Consider the following 26,045-nt stretch of genomic DNA (forward strand, 5'->3'; position numbering starts at 1 on the left):
AGCACTATTTCTGGGTTAGCGGAGCCTGTAACCTGAAGCGTATGTAACCTGAAGCGTATGTAACCCGAGGTACCACTGTACTAGTTACAGAGACACATTTACAATCATTTAGATGTCTAACGTGAATTCTTCTTATTATAATGCCAACAGAATGTGAATTACTTTACTGAAGGTTATGTTCATTTGAATATAGCTGGTGAACACATTACCATCTCCATAGGGAAGCAATCAAAAATTGAACTACCTTTAGTGAACAACTCTGCAAGAACTCACTTGTCCACATCATGTTGGAGTACGCTTGCAAACATTATAGGCCATGGAGGAAACAGTTGTTAATACAGAGAGGCTATTTTTGGCACCACTCTCATGGGAACACAACCTGAAACTGGCTAGTAAGCTAGACAGAGGCCGTATCATTTTCAAGAATGGGATTCACTTAAACATGAATCATGGAATCTGGTGGGGAGCGGCAAGGAAGTGACCGTGCAATTTTCAATTGTTGCCCTGCAATAATGCAAGGAGGCCAGCTCCACACTTCTGAGTAGTCTTAAGTTCCTTATAAGGAACACATAATGGAGACTTGTGATCACTTTCTAATGCCTGCACATTTTTGAATACTACAGAAATAATGCAGGGAAGGAAGTGTGTCTGCACACACATAGTACCAGCTTTTAAAGCAGCAGCACTCTCTCAAATTGAGCAGTATGTCTTTGTAGGTCCCCCGTGACCCTCTTTACCAGCTGAAATATTCAGAATTATCTGCACTTCACTCCCTGTGTTCTAATCACCAGATTGTTTCCAAGCTCCAGCCAAGCAAATGGAGTTGTGTGTTTTTATCAGCTAGCAACCTTCAAAAGGCCATCTGTTTAATTTAAACAAGCGATCTCTAGAAATCAAGGGAGTTTATTTTACTATTTGCTTTTTTTTTAAAGGAAAACTCTAGAAAGATGGACACTTCTTGCTTTTGTAAAAAGGAGTGTGCGCTTCACTCTTGGGCAATATTACAATTATAGCTAGAATGGGTGTGTGTGTGTGTGTGTGTGTGTGTGTGTGTGTGAAAGGCCAGGATAAAGAGGTACTTCTATGGTTCTCAGTCATTGCATTAAAATGCAGACACTCAATGTCTCTTACAATTGTCCCTAGGAGGATCACTGCCACCCTTGATACATAGAATGGAATCTCCCCAAGTAGTTACTGAAGCTGAGAGGGAAAAACTCAACCATTGCGCAATATAGCTTTATGCACTCAACATTCTGAACATTTTATTATCTCCCTCAAGCATGAACTTTACAAGAACCAGCGTTTGTTTTATCAATACCAACTAAAGGAAGTGAAGAAAATTTAGCTTAACACTACGTGCAAAACAGGCCAGTGTTGCAGACATCAGAGTCACTGTTCTTAGGAAGGTCAAACTATAGGGACATACAGAACACGAGAGAGCTGAACAGGAACTCATTTGGCTATCAAAGTGGGGGCTTAAGACTGTGTTTTCTATCAATACTATACAAATTCTACATTAAAAAAAATTATATAATATCCCTTTAAAACTTTGTTTCTAGCTATCAGCTTTCAGATGATTTTTCTGCCTTCCTTTACCTACTTATAAATTCAGATTCTGCTGAAATGCAAAGCTTAGTATGTTTTACAATAAAAAAGGATCCAGGAAGTTAGTCTCAAGGTGCCATCGAACACATTCTTATTTTCTACCTGAGTGACATCCCTTTGTCTGCCTATCTGAGAGCAGGGGCACCTCTCCTATCTGCAGTGCCCTGGGTGACTTTTAAGATCTTTATGTTCAGCTAGGAAATATGCTAGGCAACATCTAAGACCAGAGCTTGACTGTACCGTCCTCCAACTGCCTCCCTGCATCTAAGGTATCTTCACTCTGCAATGCAGAGTGTTTCTGTGTTTCTGCAATGCAGTCCAAACAGCTTTTGAAGTTCATCTGCCTGCCTACACCGTCCCCACCCTTGGACAGCTGCACATTCCTTCCCCCGCCAACAGCTGACTCTCAGATTGATCTCTGAATACATGGCCAGTCAGTTAGCATAGATGTGGGAGTGCTTAAGCATCAATCTGTTGGGGGCCCCAAGGCAGCCTCCTGGAAAATATGCTAGGCCAGGAAAGATGGAACAGGGAAGCCCAGTCTCACCACATGAGCACTTTTGGCTAATATTTTATATTAACTTTAGGAACTTGACAACATGGGTCTCTGCCCACCTGTGCATAAGAGGATCGGAAATGAAGAAGGCTGGGAAAACCTTGAAGGAGTTCACAAGTACAAGCTTGCTGGCTACAGTTAAAGCTCATGGGATGGAATGGGGATGTTAACATGTGCAACAAATTTATCTATGAATTTTAAATTCAGCATGTTAGGCTTTTAATCCATTATTCACCCTGAGTCTAACCCAGGGGTCAGCAACCTTTTTCAGCCATGGGTCGGTCCACCGTCCCTCAGACCATGTGGTTGCTGGACTATATATATTTTGGGGGGGGGGGGGATGAACGAATCCCTATGCCCCACAAATAACCCAGAGATGCATTTTAAACTTCAACTGAGGATACAGTATTTCACATCAATGCACCGCAAAGGGCAGAAGAAGAAACAAATTTATATTTAAAACCTAGGGAATTGTGCCTAACAGTGGGAAAGATCTGTGGCTTCTTGCTGAGCCTCCTAGAGTTTACCTGCCAAGCCCATTTCCCGCCCCTGTTTCCATGCATTGTGAATATGAATACTGCAGTAGCTCGCTATAAGTGAAACCATGTTTATTTTCAGAATAGTTTTGATGCAGCCCTTTCAACCCCGGACAATAAACCAAGGCAGTGTCAAATCACAGCAGGGTTTGTTTCTTTCTTGCATCAAACAAACAAAAACAAAACCCGCCCCCCCCAAAAAAACCACCCTTCCACCTTAACAGCTGTTGGAAAAAGCAACCTGAGAGTCAAATGGCTTATCAGTAGAAAATACTTCACGTACAATAGTTTATAGTTATTTTCCTTTCCAGACAGTCTACAAAGGCTAAGTATGTTGCACCAGCCTGATGGATTTCATCCTCCTACACATAGAGACACATTTGCTGCCTGCATACCTTCTCTTTGGCTAACCGTGTTGGAACTATTAGATTTGCTATACTCTCACTTGCTGCTGGAACACAACAGTTGTTATTGGCAGAAGGTAGAGAGATGCATTACAGCAGCTATGCTAGGCTGCTCTTATAGAGGTCAGGTGTTTTTTTTTAAAAAAACACCCTGAGCAAGACGCTGTACTTAATTCACATAACCACAGAAGTCTATAGGCTAAGGGCCAGATGTCACAACCAATATCTGGGGTATTTTCCCCCCACAACAACCCCACAAAACCTACTGTCATTTGAACATGCCAGCATGGGTGATGGTGGTTAATTGCATTGTTATCCCACCTTTTCCTCCAAGGAGCTCAAGGTGGCATATGTCATTCTCCCTCTCCTCATTTAATCCCCCACAACAACCCTGTGAGGTGGGTTAGGCTGATAGGCATTGACTGGCACAAGGTCACTCAGTGAATGTCATGAACCCTGGTCTCCCAGCTCCTTGTCTAACACCACACTGGCTCTCAACAATTTAGTATGTTTGCAACTGCTAGATAAATTAGCAAATTTGTGTTAATGAGTTTAAATGGTATGGGAATTCAGATTCTAGGCTTTTAGCGCACTAAGAATACTTCTAGAAGACTGTGCCAACTGGCAGATTTATACAAGACATTTTGTACTCTTGTCTAGTGAGATACATGTGTCCTATGAAGTCAGTGGGGCTGAAATCTAGATAGCATGAAAAAAAACGAGGCAGGGTGCAGACAAGATAAGCAAGGCCTTTGACAGGAAACAGTAGCAAGCCAAGTCTTTGGCTCAGGCCAGAGATAAAGTTCAACACTAAAACTAGTCTATCAATGTTCAAGATGCTTTTTGCAGGTCTCGTTGCTAGTGATCTTTTATTCTTCTCCACTGGTCAGACAGCCATAAAATACCTGCCTGACATTCTGAAAACCACAAGCTCAGAACTCGCCGTCTGCTCAAGCACAGACTTTGAGAAAACAAGTTTGTATGTGCAGTGCTTCATCCCTTCTGAAATAAGGATTGCCTTCAAAATGTTGAAGAGGCAGCAATCAACACATTTTTGGGAGCTTTACATAGAAAAATCCAGTTATGTTAGTCATTTACTGGATTTTAGTTGCAATATAGAGATAACAGCCACTTTGGGACCCATATGGTGAAAAGTGGGGTACAATTTTATTTTAAATAAACATGCAGACTTTGGCTCTCAGCATAGCCTTTCCTGTCAAAGCTGCATTTCATATTTTAAATATGTCAATACTATGTTGGTACAGTAGTTGATTTTTTATATTGGACTTTTGTCTTCCTGCTTATTTTAGCTTGTTAAGAGTGTTGCAATTTGATCAGAATCTTCCCATCACCCAACATACATGAGGAACAAATGAAACCCCACACCCTGAAACTATGGAATAATTCTCACTTCCTACCAGTTAACATAGCAAGTTGTTTAACTAGATTACACAAGGAATGAAAAAGACAACAAATAAAGATTGTGCAACAGCAGGCAGCCTAGCATGTTTCTTATTTTTAAGATGTATAGATTGTTTCTCTCTCTCTCCAAAAGCTGCAGTCTCAAAAAAAGGAATTGATTTTGTATGTTAGGTAACTGCAATGAAGTTTGTGTTGTTATGTGCAGTGGGATCACATACAAAAGTATTAATAAATTGTATGCTTTAAAAGCGTTCTAAGATGACAAAAAGTATAAACTTAGACATTGTTCAACTTGAATGTGCTCAAGAAACTAAAAGCAGATATTCCATCAGTTTGCAAGAAAGACGAAAGAGATGTCATTGATTTAAAAACAAACAGAAAAATAAGGGGGAAATGTTATGTTCAAACCATCCATTTTATCCAATAGGGTAGAGAAAGAAGGAGAAGAATTAGACATTACAAATTATGGCCTGCAACTCTGGAGAACTTGACAATTTTTCTAAATGCCAAAAAGCAGACTGAAATCCAAAGAGTGGATAGAACAAAAAGAGTTGTTAAAACTCTTCAAGATGTCAGGAACAGATAACTATTTCATTAGTGGGTGCATTTAATTTTATGCCTACTTAACTTTGTTGGGAAGAGATTTATTCCTTCTGCTGTGAGGTTTCAAAATGCTATTTGTGCTTATTCGTGTTACATAGCTAAAATAAGTGGGATAATGCATGCAGTTTCTATTCCAATGTTAGGCAACTGATTTTGGGTGTCATGAAGGGACACCCAGATATTGTATTTTTATGGCAAGGTCATTCTGGGATTTTCTGCTTCAGGTGCCAAAATAACGTGGCTGGCCTTAGATGCTATGTACCTTGATGGGGTATGAATACACATCATTTGTTACTCTGCCTTAGGCAACAAAATGTCTTGGGCTGTCCCTCTACACAGATCTGAATGTATGTATTTTGATCATTTTAATTACAGCAGAATCCTGGCTTGACACAGTTCTATGACAGAATGAACCAGTTTTCTTCCTTTTATACAACTGGAGTACAACAATCCATTCAAACCATCGACCATAATCAGAACCAGTGAAGGCGGTGAAGGTCCTGTGTGAGTGTCTGGAGGCGGTTGGAGGATGGATGGCAGCTAACAGATTGAGGTTGAATCCCGACAAGACAGAAGTACTGTTTTGGGGGGACAGGAGGCAGGCAGGTGTAAAGGACTCCCTAGTCCTGAATGGGGTAACTGTGCCCCTGGAGGACCAGGTGTGCAGCCTGGGAGTCATTCTGGACTCACAGCTGTCCATGGAGGTGCAGGTCAATTTTGTGTCCAAGGCAGCTGTTTATCAGCTCCATCTGGTACGCAGGATGAAACCCTAACCTGCTCACGGACTGTCTTGCCAGAGTGGTGCATACTCTAGTTATCTCTCGCTTGGACTGCTGCAATGCACTCTATGTGGGGCTACCTTTGAAGGTGACCCGGAAACTACAAGTAATCCAGAATGCGGCAGCTAGACTGGTGGCTGGGAGTGGCTGCCAAGACCACTTAACACAGGTCTTGAAAGACCTACACTGGCTCCCAGTACATTTCTGAGCACAATTCAAAGAGTTGGTGCTGACCTTTAAAGCCCTAAACGGCCTCAGTCAAGTATACCTGAAGGAGTGTCTCCCGGACACTGAGATCCAGTGCCGAGGGCCTTCTGGCGGTTCCCTCGCCGCGAGAAGCCAAGTTACAGGGAACCAGGCAGAGGGCCTTCTCGGTAGTGGCACCCACCCAGTGGAATGCCCTCCCACCAGATGTCAAAGAGAAAAACAACTACCAGACTTTTAGAAAACATCTGAAGGCAGCCCTGTTTATGGAAGCTTTTCATGTTTAATAGACTATTGTATTTTAATATTCTGTTGGAAGCTACCCAGAGTGGCTGGGGGAACCCAGCCAGATGGGCGGGGTATAAATAATAAAGTATTATTATTATTATTATTATTAAGCAGTCTGTCAGTGAATATGGTACTTGTTCGTACTTAAGACCATTAACCTAAACTCAGGAAAACAAAACTGGGGTACATGAGATGAAGAAAATGCATTTCAAAGTGTTCCCACCCCGTGTCTATTTCTAGGATTATTTGGATCTGCCAAATCTTATTTTGCAGAGCAGTAGTTAGGTGATCTTGTGCCCCTGATAGAACCATCCAAATTGCACCCCCTAGCCATGGACAAATTAGCTCTTCTTTCCGCCTTGCCTCCAACCCCCCTCTCCACCCATTCAATTTACCCTCTATTTAAAACCTTTTCTTATGAAGCAATAATCAAAATTTTTATTTATGGACATATTTTTAGCCAATTTTATGCCCCCCCCCACATGCGGCCCTGGTGGGGGCCTACCTCACCACCCCCTAGCTACGGCTCTGCTACCTAGTACAGGAAACTAGAATATCAAAGAAGGCTGAAAATCTTTTTATTGCCCACTTTAACTGGGAAGCGACAACCATCTTTTAAAAATTATTATTTTTAAAAAACACCTTCTACTATATATTTTAAAAAGAAACTAAAAGGGAGAGCAACTAAACATGCTTGTTTTACCACCACCACCTCAAGCTTGTAATTGGCATGGTGTAAGCGGTCAATTGCGACCGATGCTAATTTATAAAGATGTCCCAGAGTTAAAACTCATACTGTAACCCATACGTCAATACTCAAAACTGTAATTACACAAAGGCTGCCGAGGGTCAGAATCAAAAGCATATTTTAGAAATCAACAAAAACAAGGAATATGTGCTTAAGAAGTCTGACAAGGTATTTATCTGTATGTGTTTCAGTAGGAAACAAAGTTCAAGTGCTTGCTATCCAACATGAAACTCAGACTTTCAGAACATGCAAAGTTGTTGCCTTCCAACTGTTTACAGTTAACATTTAGTGTATTATGACTGATTGCTATATTACAATGAAACTGACTATACTATTTCATAATAGGGGGCATAAGATTCAGACTACCAAATCTAATTACTTCTAAATCTTGTGAATAAAATCTAATTCAAGCTTGTCAAGGTCATAAGAGATTCCTGCTCCTGGCACAGACAGACAAATATTTCAACACCGGGATGCATATGGACAATTTAATGCAATCCCTTGCATGGCATCTGATCAAGTCTCTAACCAGGATGAAACTCCTTGGATTTTGTATAGCCTTGGATTCTTAATTTTTAAAAAAGAAATGCTTCCTAGAAGTTTTGACTGGTTTTGCTGGGCAAAACACAAGCAGACAAGGAACCATTCTTGGCTCAGTATGGATGACCCAAACTAACTTGAGACTAGTTTGACAGGTTTCTAAAAACCCAGAGACGAGGGAGGAGGAGCAGTAAAATACAGCCACAGCAAACAGCATGTTGTGCATCCAATTTAATAAATGACTAAATAGAAATTAAGAATACACCCAAAAGCACTCAGTCATCGAGCCCCTATATATGTCACAGTCTCTATATATGACAAAGCAGTCTCTAACGCTATGGTGAACCTGTAGCAGCAACACCAGACACCTTCATCTGCACCACCTGCAATAAAACATGTCTCTCCTGTACTGGTCTCTATAGCCACAGCACGTGCATTAACTGTCTAACAGTTTGACCTTACCCCTGAAGACGCATTCTTCCACTGTCTCCAGAGACAGACAGATGCCAATAAGTCTCTAATTCAGAGTCTCTATAGTCCTAGATCCAACTCACATATGCATGTTGATTGCTGTGTTATAATTTTCAGAGAGAGAAACACATTACTCGTCAGTCACCACACATTAACTTTTCATGTCAGTGACCCTACCATGAGGGAAGATGAGCCCCTTGCTTCAGGCAGCATATTGAAGAAGTGGCAGAGCTTTGCCTGCCCACTCCCACTGGCCCACTGCTATTCCTGCCCCCCCCCCCTCCAGCTCACCACCAAAGTAAAACCCTTTCCAGCTGAATTCCTGTTTGATGCCTCAAGGCCAGATTCTGGCAGACTGCTCTTTCTTCTTATGCTGAAAAACTGTGGCTGCCAGATGGCTTCAATCTAAGAAGAGAAACCTAGATGTCTGCCCACTCAGCAGAGCTGCAGTAGCTGTACTGATGAATCACAGAGTTTCCTATTCACTCTCTTCTCTTGTTCCTGCGACAGAGCTTCCATGCTGCTCTGAAATATGGCCACTTCCAGGTTCCAGAAATCATTGATGTCGCCATGGTTTTTGGTGGTTTACAAAGGGATGAGGAAATGCAATGATATGTGTGGGTTAAGCACCCCACAAGCAACACAGAATGAATGCTCATTGTCACAAAACTACCCTGTAAACAAATCAAAAGTAATGCTCAGGAAAGACCGGACACAGTCTAACCACCATGTTAGCTTTGTGCAAACAAGTAAGAATGAACACTTGGTAGACAGGTCGCCTGGAAGAGCCCTGAAAGTTTTAGTTTTGCTGCAAACCTGGGTCCTTGTAGCAGTGGGCAGAGTTGTGCTTTTGTGCTAGGACAACTACTTCCCTGGGGCAATGGCAACCAGTGCATTTGAAAGGATTGCAGCTTGCCCCTCCTAGCACGTTTAACTAGCATAGCACCATTGGCAGCTGATAAGAAGCTGTTCTTTTGCCCCGGTAAAGTAAAATGTTTCTCTCTCTTTTTCGTTTTTCTTTTTTGTTAAAATAGAGAATGGGAAAGTTCGGTAGAAGCAGCCCGATTCATGGGCTTTCCTGCCACCCTTCCTCTTCCTCTGTTTCTCTTCTTTCTGCACTGAAAGGACTCTCAGAATCATTGTAATGAAAGCTTAACTTCCTCTGCCTCCAACCGCACCCCCTTTAAGTTAAATGATGTTGAATTTCACAATATGAAGCTGATAGAATTAGGCAGGGGCTTGGCATACTATAGTGCCCCCTTCCAGACAAAAACCCCCCACACTCTACCACCTCTCAAATAGCTGTTAGAATAAAAATCCACAGAACTGCCTGCTTTCTTTGTATAGGTAGGCCAAAAGTTTGTTTCTCTGCTTTTTGTTCATTTTTGTTTGTTTCTTTAAAGAAACCATTTGGACACAACCCCATAATTTTTTCTTTATGTCTAAATCAGGTCATTAATTGATTCTAGAGATGAGAGTTTCTGGTCTGACCACCAGACACAACACCTTTAATTCATGTATTTACAATATTTCTTGGAGCACGCCTGCCCAAAGCTTTAGGAGACTTCCAAAAATATCCTATATACTACGTGAGCTTTTCCAGCTAGTATTAGAAACAGAATATAAGGCCACCTTTTATTTTATTTTTTGGGAATTGGACAATATTTTCCTCTCATTATACAGATCCTTCCGCATATATACAGGTATCTTACCATTTCACCCAATGAGACTCGCGTACCAAGACCGACAGCATACTGTATGCAAATATGGCCATTCAAATTATTCAACCATGTGGTGGAACACCAACGATACCGTTGCCTGCATAGTTTTCAACTTATTCAGATTGTGTGAAACTGATATTACCCAGTGAGTCATCCATAAGAATTTCACAAATAGGCCTCAAAAACTCCATGTGAGGATACAACCCTGGGGAGGAAATGAGCACAAGGGCATGTATAAAAATGACTCAGCAGCAGCCATCACATACTGTAACAAAGGATAAGACTTTACGTTTTGAAAGCAATGTTCATGGAGAATGTTCCATTCCGAGTTCATAATTATGCAATGTAAAGGCTGAAATTACTTTTAGAATTGTGGCTACAAACATACCACAGGAAAGCCTCTTACCACAATGTAAAACACATCATGCATAAATACAAAACCATTCCAGAAATAGAAACCTTCTAGTATTTGGAGCCAGCAAGAGAAAAATTCTGAATTACTACTATCGGTGATCGAAATAGGGTAGGGTGTTATCCCACTACTTTTCTAGGAAGCCTATAACCAACCCTCTTATTTTCAGGGGAACATAAATGATCTTCAAATATCTAAAGGGCTGTCACATGAAAGATGGAGGGTAGTACCTGAAGGTAGTACCTGTTCTGGAGGGTAGTACCTGAAGGAGATTCCGACTAAACAACAGGAAGAACTTTCTGACAGTAAGAGCCGTTCGACAGTGGAACACACTTCCACAAGAGGTGCTGGACTCTCCTTCACTGAAAGTTTTTAAGCAGAGGTTGGAAGGCCATCTGTCATGTAGGATCTAGCTGAGATTCCTGCATTGCAGAGGGTTGAAGTAGATGACCCGTGGGCTCCCTTCCAGCACTACAATTCTATGGTTCTATGAGCCTATCACCAACCCACTTATTTTCAGGTTGACATAAGTACGGTAAGTCTGTCCTAACCACGGAACTTCCTTTTGTCTCCCATGTTCAAAGTGGGATTGTGTTCATCTTATTTTCCTCCTCCCACTTCAGAGACCGCTTACTAAATATCTACAGTGGTACCTCGGGTTACAGACGCTTCAGGTTACAGATGCTTCAGGTTACAGACTCCGCTAACCCAGAAATAGTACCTCGGGTTAAGAACTTTGCTTCAGGATGAGAACAGAAATTGCGCAGTGGCGGCGTGGCGGCAGTGGGAGGCCCCATTAGCTAAAGTGGTGCTTCAGGTTAAGAACAGTTTCAGGTTAAGAACGGACCTCCAGAATGAATTAAGTTCTTAACCCGAGGTAAAGGTAAAGGGACCCCTGACCATTAGGTCTAGTCGTGACGACTCTGGGGTTGCGGCGCTCATCTCGCTTTATTGGCCAAGGGAGCTGGCGTACAGCTTCTGGGTCATGTGGCCAGCATGACTAAGCCGCTTCTGGCGAACCAGAGCAGCACACGGAAACACTGTTTACCTTCCCGCCGGAGCGGTACCTATTTATCTACTTGCACTTTGACATGCTTTCGAACTGCTAGGTTGGCAGGAGCAGGGACCGAACAATGGGAGCTCACCCCGTTGCAGGGATTCGAACCGCCGACCTTCTGATCGGCAAGTCCTAGGCTCTGTGGTTTAACCCACAGCGCCACCTGCATCCCTTTCCCGAGGTACCACTGTACTAATAGCCACCATCAAAAGCCAAGCAATCTCTTTCTCTCTCTGTTGCACACAAAATTTCCAGCATGTTTCTGGGCAGATCATTTCCGGGAGGGTGTGTGTGTCAACCACGTGCTATTTGGGGCCAATCTTATTTCTTTCTTCTGAAAAAAAACACAGCTAGGGTTTATAGAGCAACTTTAGAAGGGAAGCACTTCACTGTACTCACCAATCTGCACTCATGATTATATTCTGCCTATATTAAAGTTCATTGTTAATATAGTCATGAGTTGGGGAGAGTTGTATTCTCCCCACCCCCCTTTGCATACAGAGCTGAACTATACCAGCTGAAAATTGTTTCCCCCCCCCCTTTGCTAAGGAAAATAAAATACATACTTGCTAAAAGAGCAGGCCTCCAGGAAAGATTTTCAAGTGAGCTCTTAAACTTCTGTTTCACTCAGTGCCAATGAACCACAAGTTTAAAGTACTGTGCAATAATAGCTGTATAGACATAAGGCAAGCACATGCCCCCAAGGTAAATATCAGTTATTTCCAATGCACCCAAATGTTTAACGTTCTAAAAGCATTGCACTATGTTTAGCTACTGACTTATACAGCTAATCTGATGATCCCATAGAGCAGGCAAGTGCTTATGCTACATCTCTAATACATGGGTAAATAATAGTCATGGGACAGAAGTATTCAAATAAGATACTATGTTTGAATGATTTATGTAGCTGTTGATATGTTTATTCACTCAGAAGCTTTGCTTTGCTATGTTTTAGTAATCTCTCTCCACTTCATTTTATTTTTACATAGTTATGTAAATATTTAAGATTCAGTATTATTCTTTATAGTTACGGATGCTGCAGAGTTTTGTAATTAAATTTGTCATACGTAGGAAGAAAGCAAAAAAAAAAAGGAATGTCACTCAGATTGCTTTTTTCAATTTAACTTTGTAAACGTTCTTCTTATGCTGTTCTTCGGTTGTTCAAGTACAGTATTATCGCTTGTTTGCAATTACACCCAGGGTTATTACAGCACCTTATCTTTTGACCAGTAACTTAGCGGTGCTATAAAAATATGCTGCTTTTATATTAAACGTTTACAAGGAAGAACACTTCAGCCTAACCTTCACTAATTCACACATGGCCATTTTAATTTAAATTCTTGTTATATAACCAAACCTTCACATTCTTTGGCATAAGTTAAGGCTCTGATATTCCAAGTTAAATCCCCAGTTCATCTTTCTTAATTTAAACCAGAATGCTCATCTCAAGTATAAACAGTCAAACAACTCTGGATGAAGTAAGCCAACAATTTGTTCCCAGTTTGGGGCATTTCAGGTATTTAAACCTGGTGGATACTATCTGGACTCCTGGGGCTGATATTAGGGACGGAACTCTAAAAAGGTTAGCATTCCCTGATCTAGTGATATTGTTGAAGTTTAGGCTGAACAAGACCACCATTAATGCCAAAGGGATCTCGCCTCCATGTATCTATTGCCAAAACTGAGGTCACATCTGACTCCACTAAGAAGCTGTGGTGAATCAGGAGGATAAAGGTACTACAAAATTTCAAGGAGGACTGAACTCAGGTTAACATAGACCTATAATGATTGGATGTGAGAATAAAACTAATGGGAAGGCAACACATGAAACCTACACACACTTATATAAGAAAGAATACTATTTAAGAAATGCCCAAAACTATACAGCATGCTGTGAGAAGGACATAAATGTTTAACTCAGATATGTACCATTACACACACCTGACGTTGCACAAACTAGAATATTACAGTCCTTTGCTCACCTCGGATTTTTCCTCTGTCTCTCATACTCTCCAAACCCAGGGCTATGTAACAAAGGTGAATGTTGGAAGTGCTTCATACATTGCATACGTAAATTATAGGGTGGTATTCACTTCAGTTTTACTCAAGAACAGACCCACTGAACGTGAGTAATTTAGGTCCGGTGCTTCTTTCCCTAGAAAAATAGGTGCCAGTACTCACCATGAAGTTGTTATAGTGAGTGCCACACTTTTTGGGGCAGTTTTTTTTTGGGGGGGGGGTTAAATTTATTTCTAGACTTTTAGGGGAGGTCTTTATTCTTCTTTCTTTTGCTGGAAACTTATCTGTTACAGGTCTGCTGGTGAACATGTGCATTTCAGACCAGTGATGCCAATAAGTACAATATTATTATTTTTAAAAGATTTGTTTTGCTTTCTATAGATAGTTATAACAATGTGACAAATAAAGCATCTCTGTTGGCACGTGAACCCGCTTATCAGCATTTAGCCTTTTAGTACATACAATACTTAATATTTTGCAATACAGCTGCCGCTTCTCAGTGAGCAACACATAGTATAACCAACAACCACTAACTCAATAATCTTGCTTGGTTCAGAGACACAGAGATGCCACAAACAGAAATGTCTATGAGGTAAGCAGTAAGAAATGTTCCTGAAATTTGGACAGAATGAATCCAGTCCTCCTGGGTCCTGCGAATGCTAGAAGCCTTACAAGCCTGCTGTCCTTTTCCATTTGAATAAGCTTAGGTAGGATCTTAACTGTGTTTGCCCTCAGAAATGAAGTTCTAATTCTGTTTTGGTTTAGCAGCATACAGGCAACTAGATTATGCTTCACCGTACAACTCTGTTAGCTGGCTTACTTAATGAGATTTACAGGTTATTGTTTGTATTTTTTAAAAAATTAGCATTATGCTATAATTAACATCAACAAAAACCCTTATATCTCATAACAGATTAAACACACAGAATACTTACATTCCAGAAGATAACCTATCATACTGCATGATGATTCCATATTTGATATATGAAAGGTGCATTATAATATACCGTATTTTTCGCTTTATAGGACGCACCCGACCATAGGACGCACCTAGTTTTAGAGGGGGAGAACAAGGGGAAAAAATTCTCTCCCTCTCTGTGCAGCGCCCCTTCAGAGAAGCGGCAGGAGAAACAGAGCCCCTTCCATTTCTCCTCCCACTTCCCTGAAGGGGTGCTGTGCAGAGAGGGAAAGCTGCGCAGCACCTCTCCAACAAAGAGAAGCCAGGAGAGTCTTGCTCTCCTGGCTTCAGCGAAAGCAATGCGAAGCCTCCGGAGCGCAGCGGGAGCTCCCGCTGCGCTCCGGAGGCTTCAGGCGGCGATCCCTGAAGCCAGGAGAGTCTTGCTCTCCAGGCTTCAGTGAAAGCAACGCGAAGCCTCTGGAGCACAGCGGGAGTGCTGCGCTTCAGAGGCTTTCCTTTCCTTTCGCTGAAGCCATGGAGCCTGCATTCGCTCCATAAGACGCATGCACATTCCCCCTTAATTTTTGGAGGGGGAAAAGCGTGTCTTATAGAGCGAAAAATACGGTAACTCTTATATGCCCGATGCTTTCCATCACTGGAGTGCTACACTTTTTAACAACAACAAAAGAAGGGCCAGTATTGCATACCCTTGAGTACCCCCTGGAAAAAAGCACTGGTTAGGTCCATTAATTTTAATGGGTCTACTCTGAATAAAATTCAAGAGGTACTGATTGCCAGAAACTTGGATAGCTTTAAAAAGGGATTAGACCTATTCAGGGAGGATGAGGTTATCAATAGCTTGTGGTCATGATGACTGTGTGCTGCCCTTCACTGTCAGAAGCATATGCCTCCGTATGCTGGTTGCTGGGACTCTCAAGAGGGGAAGCTGCTGTTGCACTTATGTTCTGCTTGCTGATTTCCCATAAGCATCTGGGTGGTAACTATGGGAACAACGCACAGGGTTAAATGACCCTTGTGCCTGAACCAGATGTTTGTAGGCATTAAATACTATTGTGTGTAAGTAAATATACCTAAGCAAGGGTATAATATCTATTTCCATTTTTACAGTCCATAGATAGATCCATTTTTCAATCTATAAAAAAGAGAATTTCTACAAAGCAGATTTATGTAAGAATTTCTACTGTGAGTTTTCTTTCCAGAACTACACAATACCAGTGTTTCCAAATCTATGGTTTCGATATTTATACAAGTCTCAATTTTAAAACATAACAAGGCATTGAAACTTCCAAACTGTGCGTCACAGGAAGAATTAAAGAGTCTGAAATGTACTGTTTAGCTCTACCCATGCTACTGCAAGTATTTTTAGCAAGAGTTTCACATTGCACCCTATAATATTCTCGGCTGACCTTAAAGCACATTTACTTCCTACAGAAGCAGAGATTCATACTCAACCCCCCCACCCACCATGCAGAAAACATGTCCCAATAAAATAATTATACACTATTTTCAGTAGTTCAAAATCTAGGCATTCTCCCAAATGACTAAACACATACTTACTGAATTTCAGTGTTTATATAGTTCCAATCCTAATGCTGGAAAATGCAGCAATTGGTGTAGAAGTTCTCAATCTCCCCTCCAGGGGTTGAGAATATACATTAGCTGTTTGCCACCCAACTCTCCAAACATAACTACCTGCCTAGGTAGGATTTAGGAAGGAGTCCTACCTTTAGCCTCTACGCTGAAACTCACAGCTGCACTGAAGACTCTTTGAAGCTGAAAATAACTGGTTCTGAACACCATTATGAACAGCCCGCTACAAATATACTTGCAAACACTAGTTTAAGAAAACAATGTTTGTCTCATAAGAAATGTTCAACTTAAATTCCAAAGTCTAATGTTCCTTTATATGCTTAAACACACTTATGAAAAGTGCACTATGTAAAGTACTGTGAACTGATATTGGTTAACACTCTCCTAAAAACTCTCAGCACCCTTTACAAACTACAGTTCATAGGATTAATTGGGGGAAGCCATAACTGTTAGAGGTATATAACAATGTTTAAAAGTATGGTTTGGATGTGGTGTTACTCTAAAACGGATATTTCGTATGTAACTGTCTCTCCCTCCAATTTAAATCATGATTTAAAGCTGAACACCAGACAGGTTTGTGACATGCTTGAAAGCTCCAATTAAGAGAAACAGACATGTCATTTTCTTACACGACTTCTCATACATACATCATGATGCTGGGCAAATTCTAATTGAGTTAATGGGAGCTGTGATAGTGCTTTTGTTTCTCTAGGACCAGGACAAAGAATCTTCCCAGTAGGTAGTGTCCCTTGGGTAAGGATGCTTTCATTGATAGTATGATCTACTGTCAATAACTGAAGGTAATTATCTTATGTTGGGACTAGTCCACTGCTGATTATATATTGTGCAAACAATCTTTGCACAAATCATTAATTGTTAATTGTAGTGCGTCGTGGTTTTTTGTTTTTGTTTTGCATTTGATAGCAGCTACTAGACATTGTTTGCTGTAATTATATATCAGTTTAACTAATGAGGAAAATAATATTCATTTGTGGGTCTGATGTTGAGCTCACCATAATGCATGTTAGTTCTTACTCCAAGAACTGTAAGAGATACCAAAATGATAACAGGAGTTCTCAAATTGAGCTACCATTCCACCATTAATTTCACTGCCAATTACCACATATCCATGTTGCTCACTTTGGACTGGAGTTCATGCTTATAGTTTCAAGGAATATCTTGCACAACTGTTTCCTTTTAAGCTATCTGATCTCAGTTTCAGTTTATTACATATCCTAGTGACTATAGCTGAAGATGAGCTCATGTCACCTTCCAGCAGGAAAACAACCACTGTAGACTTTCTGAATTACTGCTATACTGCTGCGGCATAATAACTGCCCCGAGTAGAATACAATAGAGGTAGTGTGGCTTATAGTTGCTTTATAGTTGCAGTATATTTTTGTTTTTAGGAAGCTAATCAATACCTTTGCAAACCTAAAAGGAACAGGGTACACAAACAGTAAATCACAAAATATTTATTAATTGAACTCAGCTTTACTATTTATGAACGAAATTATTTAAGTTTCATCAGGCCACTGTGACAAGTGCCACAATGTTGGCCACAGGATTCATGAAGATATACAATGTTTGTGTGGTAGTGGAAGGGGTATCATAAGATTTCTTGACAAGGGAAAACTCCTATAACTTTATTTAAAGGAATCCAGGGAAACCTTGCAAATAATCAGGCGAAAGTCAATCATCCACCCCCAATCCATTCATCTGAGTCTCCCCTCCACCCCCTACTCCTGAAGATCTCCATTTCTCTTCAAGTCCTAGAAGACATGACACAGCAGGAAGGAGGGGCAATTGCCATTACTGCCAAGCTATGGGCTGGCATCAATGGTAGCTGCTTCCTTTCTATTCTCCATACTTAAAGCTCCGGATGGGGGGAGAGAGACTCTGGACCCAAGGGCAGCGTCTCTATCATGACAGAGTCCAAGCTTGGTTTCCCCTCACTCTCCTGCCTTCACACACACAGAAGGTGGGGAAAGAGATAAATTAGCCAGCCAGACAATCACAGCTGAGGTAACAGAACTCATCTCTCTTTGGGAGGTGGGACAACAGAAAACACAAGGGACAGTTCTACAGCATTTGCAGCAGAGTTAGAAGGATGTGCCTTTTCCTAGTCTGCTCCTGTTAGAGCAGGGCTTCCTAAAGTGGTTGATATTGACCCCCTAGTGTCAGTGGGTCTGTGAAGGGGTGAATAAAGACCTAGAGACTGAAAGGGAGAGGGGGTCGGCTGGAGCCTTCCCTCCCTGGCCCTTGCTCCGCCCCCCAGCCAGCAGCTGATTGGCTAGCCAGGGAGGGGGCGTAGCGATGGCCAGCAAGCAAAAAGGGGGGTGTCTCCCAGGCTCAGGAAGCCCGCGCCAGGTCGCAAACCCCGCCCACCGCTTTAATGGGTGAGCGGTAATTACAGGACACAGTTCAAAAATAATAACAACTGGGAACTATGAGCCTCGGAAACAAAGGGCATGGACATGTATAGAGTACACCTTCATTGCCAGTGAGGAATGGAGGGTATTTCTTGACTTAATTTCATTTAGGTTAGTGTCGATGACAGCTTTATAAGCTTATCAAGGGGTCAATGAACTCACGAGGTTTGGGAAACCCTTTGCTAAAGAGGAATGAACACAATGCATGTGACCTCTTCCACCACTACCAGGATGCTTTTCAGAATGGGGCACACCAAGACCCAGGAAGGCTGATGGAGGGAACAGTCCCATTCACTGCCTCCAGAAGAGTCAGGGAGTTTGTCTGCAGAATCGTTGATTTGCCTTTACAGCAGAGAGAGCCAACCTTCAGAACAGGAAGCACAATAGTCTCTCTTGGTTGGCCACCTGGAGATAACCTCTTACACATATCATCCGATCGATCAACAAAATGGTTTTTTGCAGCGCTGGTTTTGATTCGTAGAGTTTTCAGGTTGCTGCAGGCTTAGTAATGCTGATTTCACAACAGTGTTTACCATTCTTAAACTAACATTCTTGGCAACTGCATTCACACGCATATTGCCCTTCTCAAATGGCCTGAAAGACCAAGGGTAAAGGTTTCTCTGAATCCTTGCATTCTTGCCTTGTTGATTACTGCCCTACCTACTTCTCCACAACCTGTAACCACTAGCACAGGTTAACAGCCCAGGAAACACTTCCTGTATGCTGTATTTACCTTAGTAACACTTGTTAACGACAAAATTCTTGGCAACGTTTTAAGGACTTTGTCTTCAGTGAAACTCCTGGCCGTATAGTAAAGCAAGCTCTGGCAGTTCCAAGATTATAGAAAGCAATGAATAATTTGTTCAAGACCTAACATTTATATTATCTCGTGAAACAGACTATAATAATAGCAATTATACATAGCCTGAACACACTGTACTTAGCTTTCCTTTTCATGAGAATAGTTTCTCTCTGATACTGCACACACCAAGACTTCTCAAACCTATTCTAATAGTGAGAAAGACTGCCCTCAGGAATAATGAAATTATTCTTTATTATTGTCATTATTATATGGTACTCTCAACACTCTCAAATGCTTCATATATATTGTTTTCAGTAATTCATACATCAGCTTTTATGGCAGGGCACTGTTATCAACCTGATATTACAGACGGGTCACTGTGGCCAAGATTTAGTAGCTTAACACAACCTTTGATCAATGAACTGCTTAGGAAAAAATGGAATCAAGGACTTCTAAGTCCACAACACATAAACTTAGTCACTTTAACAAGGCTGGGCAGATGAGGACCTACTGGTAGATCTCTAGGTAACCTGCAGTATCTCACCAGGGGTTTTTGTGAACAATTGTTTAACAATGTCATTTTTTAAAAAAAATGTGCTTCCTCCTCATCTTGAATTAGGTAGCTGAAGGGAAGAAAGTTTGGGGTAACAGTGGAGTTTTTCATGAAAGGACTACAAGTTCAGTTCAGGTGCTGAAAAGTTCCTAGGCTCCGCATATGCTCAGAAGCACCCAGTTCTTTTATTCTAAATCTATGTCCTTTGCACCTGGTTGTTAAAACTTGGGGGTGGGGTGTTGTTTAGTAAAAACAAGCGAAGTAGATATATGACAAGCCTGCAGTCTGCCCAACTCTGCACTACACAATATTACCTCTGTTAGTAATGTATCACACAACATTTTAGCAGAAAATCCACAGGCAACACAGTATGTCACTTGGGTTCAGCTCTCCAGTTAGCAGATTTCAAGATCTGAATCTAGAGCAAAGGTGGGTACATACATGCATAGCAAACACAGAGAGAGAGTACCCTTCTGGTAATTACAAGCTTATAGTGAAGGCTTCCATTTTTACTTTCACATTTAAGAACTGTTGAACATTCGACTTTGCATCTTCAAGCAATGCAGCCATTAATTAGTAAAGCAGCTTGGCACATTTTAAATGTCAGCAAATACTTAAGAACAAAATGTACCAAGGTAGTTGCTCCAGAAAAATGGACGCAAATTAAATCCCAGCTTTTACAGGCTTGAAGATCTAAAGAAGCCTGACAGCTTCCACGCTGAACATACAAAGGAAACATTATATAAAATCCCTATATACATGAACAGCAGCACCACAGAAGTCACATTTTAATATTCTTAAAAGTCAACTGATAAAAACACAGGATACTTACTTGACAGTAACTCGATTAGATAGATCTTGAAGGTCACCAGGATGAAAAAGCTGAGCTTCTTTTAATCCAAGATTTTCACAAGCTTTCAAAAACACATTTATATTATCCTGTGAAGAGAAGTGGAAAGCAATTGCTTAGTTGAGCAACGTGAAGGAAAGGATTGCAAGCTGCTTAGCCGAAGTTTCAAAGTCCAGTATGCGGAGAAACAGAATGCCAATCTTCTGGATCATAAATGCTAGCAATATTTCATATGAATCCTCTGGTTAAGCAATGGTCTCTGTGACTGACAGACCACGTTAAAGATTACCAGGTACAAAAGCAAAAATGCTCAGCCAGTAAGCAGCAATCTACACTTTGATGTCAGCTCTGCAAACAAACGCCCTCTTTTCAGCTTTGCATGACAAGCCTCACCTCTCACATTTAAAAATAACTACAGCTACTGACATTCACCCACCCAGAAATGGTTGGCAACGGAGGAATTAAGAGGAGGAACTCTGTTTCTATGATTACAGATTGATCATAGAATAATGCACCTGGAATCTAGCTTTGGTTACCGAGCAAGCTAATACGAGAAGAAGCAAATGAAAGGCAAGAGCAAAAAGACACAGCACAAATGTGTGGTTTTCATTGGGCAAGCTGGAAAACATAGGTGTGGTTTAGCACTGACTTAACTACACCTGCTCTGGGCCAGCTGCTTGAGTCATGCACCGAAAGCTACAGGGAGACTTTGCAGTTCATGTCCTCACTTTTTTGTTTAAATTACATGTGTACTTATGACAGCGTCTGGCTGGTCCACGTTAAACCCCGTCATCCAAAGTGGCCAAAGAATTTCTGCCCGTACATTCCAAAAGATACCTAGTAAAAATAGCACCCAGGAAGGGAAACAGAATGCAAATATACATGTCTATGATTGTGACATAAGCAATCCAAAGCTTTTAAAGTGCCTGCTCTTCGGCTAGGTGCTTCAAGAATAGCATAATGGGAGGAAAGAGATATCTGAAAGCAATAGCAAGGGAGAACTTCCAGTGAAATATATCAACAGTATCAACCCTTCCTACGAAACGTGGCACATACTGTTGTTTCATCCACCATCGCCCTGGTTAAATATGGAATTGCTGTGTAGGATCATAAGGGGCAACATCAAGAGTCGCCAATCTTTCTGGATTTTGAGGCAGCGCTGGGGGCACCAGTCACAAAACATCTGCCATGGGTGGCACGGCATAACACAAAATTAGAAAAAGTACAATCGTAGTGAATTTTTTCCATAATTTTATATACAAATGAGGAAAGGTTTAACCTGTTGAATTTCTGCCTAGGAAATGAGACAGATGCAGGAAAAGTGCACAAGAAGGGATGCGAAAACATCAGCTCTTGGGGGCCACAGGGATCCCTATAGCCTTGGTTTCCAAATGTCTCACCATTTGCAGCTCTGATTTCCTTCACTAGGTTTAATAAATAGGTAAAGCTACAGGTTGGCTTTAAAAAATAGTTCAAAATCTGGGGCTCTGAGTTGGCAACCTCTGGGCTAGACCCTTAGGTGTTAATAACTCTGGGTTTAATGATTTAACACAAATAATACTAGATACTCAGGATTTTACTTAGCAGCACTAGATATTTGCTTTCACATTCATTTCACCTCATTGGAGCAGTGTATTCTTCAGATATATTTGCATCATTTGCCCGATTACTAAGTGGCAACTGGGAAGTTAACTGAGCGCCTTGATCAACAACCCTGAATTCTTTTACTTTGCACTAATTATTCTATAATCCGCTAGAACCTTGTACGGACTGGGGTGCAGCCGCACTGGGCCCAGTACTGGTAAGGGAACCACAACCCGACTTCATGGGTTTTTAACCCTTATAAAACAAACTTCTTTTGGCCAATGAGCAATGTCAGAGCTGTGAGTGATAAATGCTACAGATAACTTTAAATGATCTAGGAATCTGTTTCTCCAAGCAACTTCCGCTACCTGCTCTCACTCACTAAACCACCTCTCAGATATTTACTTGTCTTCCTAGCTCCTAACTGTTCCTGACTCAACTTATTTCGCTACACTAACTCAACCTCCCCACAAACTCTATCCCAATTCACTCCCACTCCAACCAACCTCCCAATGAGCTCCTCCCTTCGCCCCTCTCAGAGCTGGTTTTATAGTCCCTCTGACTCCACCCCCCTGGGTTCTGATTGGGTAACCTGTTTAACTAATTCACCTCCAGCACTCTCATATGTTAATGTCACCCCTCCCCCCGAATTACTCTGCTTTGAACTTATAAAATCAAATAAAATGCAAATAAAAACCATCATTATAATACCATACTTTGGGGGGGGGGGGAGAAATGGCTGTGGTGGGTAAATCATGGGTTACATCATTCGTGCAAAGTAGCTCAGTGTTGCTATACTAATGTTTTGCCGGCCCAGGGTGGGGCCCTAAACGTATATGACAACCCTGCAGGGCAGACCGATGTTGCCATCAAGTCTCTTGGCATATTGGGACTTCCCTCTCCCTCCCTCTTTCTTTCTTTCTTTCTTTTTTCTTTCGTTGGGAAATGCAGCTACAAATGCAGCATGTGATTAACTTATTTCCTCCCATGGGGGGGGGGAGGGAGAATGGATGTATTCTTGCAGTGGGCTTTTCCTGATCCTATAAACACAAAAAGGGGCATTCATGTCAAAGACTGAAGTCCCTTTTCTTAACAAAAAAGAAGGGGTCGGGGAATGAGCAGTTGTCTGACCTGTGCAGATAACACTGTTGTAGTTATCAGGAAGAGGATGAATAACCACAACAATGCTTTTCAATTATACTGCTTACTTTTTAACAGTTTACTCTTGAATTTACCCAAGTATGGGCATCTGAATCTTGCTATAAATATTAAATGCTTTTTGATCTCCTGCCGCACCCCCTCAGCCCCAACCACGATGTGAAATACTGTGCCTGATCTTCCACTGAGTGTGGTATTGCCAGTCTAAGAACAAACTGAGGAAAGACATACGGTAAGGGTGCCGAATCTCTGGCTGTTTTCCACAAGCCATGCCCACCTGCCTGAAACTTGATGTCATACATCATGTGTGGGGCAGGGGGAGGTGCAGCTGCCAGAATACAATCAGGAGCCTGAAAAGTATGTCTTTGGCTTATCACCCATCAGCTAAACTGGATGTGCTAGCAAGTTCCCTGCAGGAACTCACTTGTGCAGCCAGTGCCTGCGGAAAGTAGACTTCAGCATTACCACCCATCAGCTGATGGGCGGTAGAGCCAAGCCAGCTGGATCGGCTGCATGAGCAAGTCACTTTAAAGCACCAAAAAAGGCCTCAAGCACTCAATCACAGTGATGCCAGACCCTGCCCACGTGTCAAGTTTGGCCTACAAGGCTAGGATCTCATAATGATCTGGCGTGTGGAGCCCAAAAGGCTCACTACCCCTGACTTAGTGTAACCTACCTGGTTTGCAACTCATGAAACTTGAGTTCTTTGAACGGCTTAGAGTTGGCACTTGGGGAGAACAGTGCTCTTCTAGCTCTAACAGCCAGGTGGTAGGCAGAAATAGAATGGGTTAAAGTATTTTGTACTATGAAACTATAATTGAGAAAAGCCTCACCTGTTCACATTCTTATTGCTTGTGAGAGGTTTATCTTTGAGGCCCTGTGAAAGACGACATATATTTGCATATAATGCAAAACCTATGCAAAATTGTGCTCTCTTCTGGTTTTTACCTTTAAAGCCCTATGCGGCCTAGGACCCACATACTTATGGGACCACATCTCCTGGTATGCCCCATGGAGGACCTTAAGGTCCACAAATGACAACATTTTGGAGGTCCCAGGTTGCAAAGTGGTTAGATTGCTCTCAACTAGGACCAGGGCCTTTTCAGTACTGGCCCCGACTTGCTGGAACGCTCTGTCACAAGAGACTAGGGCCCTGTGGGATTTGATATCTTTCCGCAGTGCCTGCAAGACAGAGCTGTTCCGCCTGGCCTTTGGTTTGGACTCGGTCTGACCCTTATATTTCCCTCCCCTTATGGTCTTGATTTATCGGCTACTTTAAAATGAGGCTGCATTGTAAATTGCATTTTAACCTGTATTTTAAATTGTGTTTCCCTCCCCCCTCTTTTTTCCCCCTATTATGTTTTTACTGTGATTTTATTGGTGTTAGCTGCCCTGAGCCTGGCTCTTGCCGGGGAGGGCGAGGTATAAATAAAATTATTATTATTATTATTATTATTATTATTATTATTATTATTATTATTATTAAATTGGGTGAAGGGGCTGATCCGCATGCAGTCTACTAAGCCCATAAAATCCTGCTGGTAAAGAGGAGACTGAGAGGAGATATTATAGCCCTCTTCAAGCTTGTTTTCATCTGCTCCAGAGGCTAGGACCCAAACCAATGGATTCAAGTTGCAAGAAAGGAGATTCTGACTAAACAACAGGAAGAACTTTCTGACAGTAAGAGCTGTTCGACAGTGGAACACACTTCCACAAGAGGTGCTGGACTCTCCTTCCTTGGAGGTTTTTAAGCAGAGGTCGGATGGCCTTCTCATGTATGATCTAGTTGAGATTCCTGCATTGCAGGGGGTTGGACTAGATGTCCCTCGGGGTCCCTCCCAACTCTCGGATTCTGTGCACACAGAGCTACTACTGTCACCTATTCCCCACAATATTTCGAGATATCCCTCCATGGTTTTGCTACATTGTTAATGCTGACTCCCCAACACACAGAATTATTATTTACCAAGACCTACAATTTCACTCTTGTGTGCTTGTATAATTGCATATATGAGTGCCAAAAGCTGTATTTCTCCACCCATTCCAATTATTGAATTGCAAGTCCAGAAAAGAAGGGCACAAGCGGATGAAGGAGGATTATTCCAGCAGCCAGATTTACCCATGATAGGCTCCATGTGATTTTAAGAGAAAAGTCATCCTTCAAATTATGGGACAACTTGTTTTGATTCTATCCAAGTATACACGGGTTACATTAAAACCAACTTAAATCCTCAAGAGAGAGCGTAGATCTATTATGTAGGAAACAAAGTTTAAAACCCTTGGCTTCCTGTTAATTCTATCTGGGCAGAACCCTCCCAGCTCTTCAGTATATTTGCTTTCTTTATTGTTTAAACAAATACTTATGAGGGGAGTCATCCGTTCTCCTTACGTAACAAATATAAATTCCAGCATGCACACCCCAAAGTACCAACATTGCATTATTCGGCTAGGACAAACAGCTTTTACGTAGTATCAGAAATACAAGTTATGGCACATCTTTAACATTCAACCAGAGAGGCTGGGTGGGTGGGAGGTTAGGTTTGAAGAGGAAGCCTAAACTAAATTACAGGAGTTTCTCCAGGCCATAGGAAGATTCAATCTTCCAACACATATTTTGGACTGTTTTCTACCATTATTTACATGCCTGCCACTCCGGTTTATGTACTATTCAAACCAGTGTTATGCAAGCAAAACCAGAACTAGACTTAATGAGTATGAATTAATTAGCATGAAATATATGCACAGAGTCTACGAGTCCAAAGGTTGCTGTTAAATATACACACATCCTTACT

General features: G+C 41.6%; 1 protein-coding gene across 10 annotated transcripts in view; it reads right to left on the reverse strand.

Moving 5' to 3' along the window:
* LMO7 (LIM domain 7) overlaps positions 1-26,045 on the reverse strand; it is a 143,908-nt gene that overhangs the window by 56,749 nt on the left and 61,114 nt on the right. For all 10 annotated transcript variants that reach the window (XM_081002897.1, XM_081002901.1, XM_081002899.1 and 7 more), the window contains exon 4: positions 20,494-20,600. In XM_081002897.1, the coding sequence (XP_080859023.1) occupies positions 20,494-20,600 (107 nt within the window). The remainder of the gene's footprint in view (positions 1-20,493; positions 20,601-26,045) is intronic.

The sequence above is a fragment of the Podarcis pityusensis genome (genome assembly GCF_964106645.2).
Source record: "Podarcis pityusensis genome assembly, chromosome: 4".
Taxonomy (NCBI): Eukaryota; Metazoa; Chordata; class Lepidosauria; order Squamata; family Lacertidae; genus Podarcis; species Podarcis pityusensis.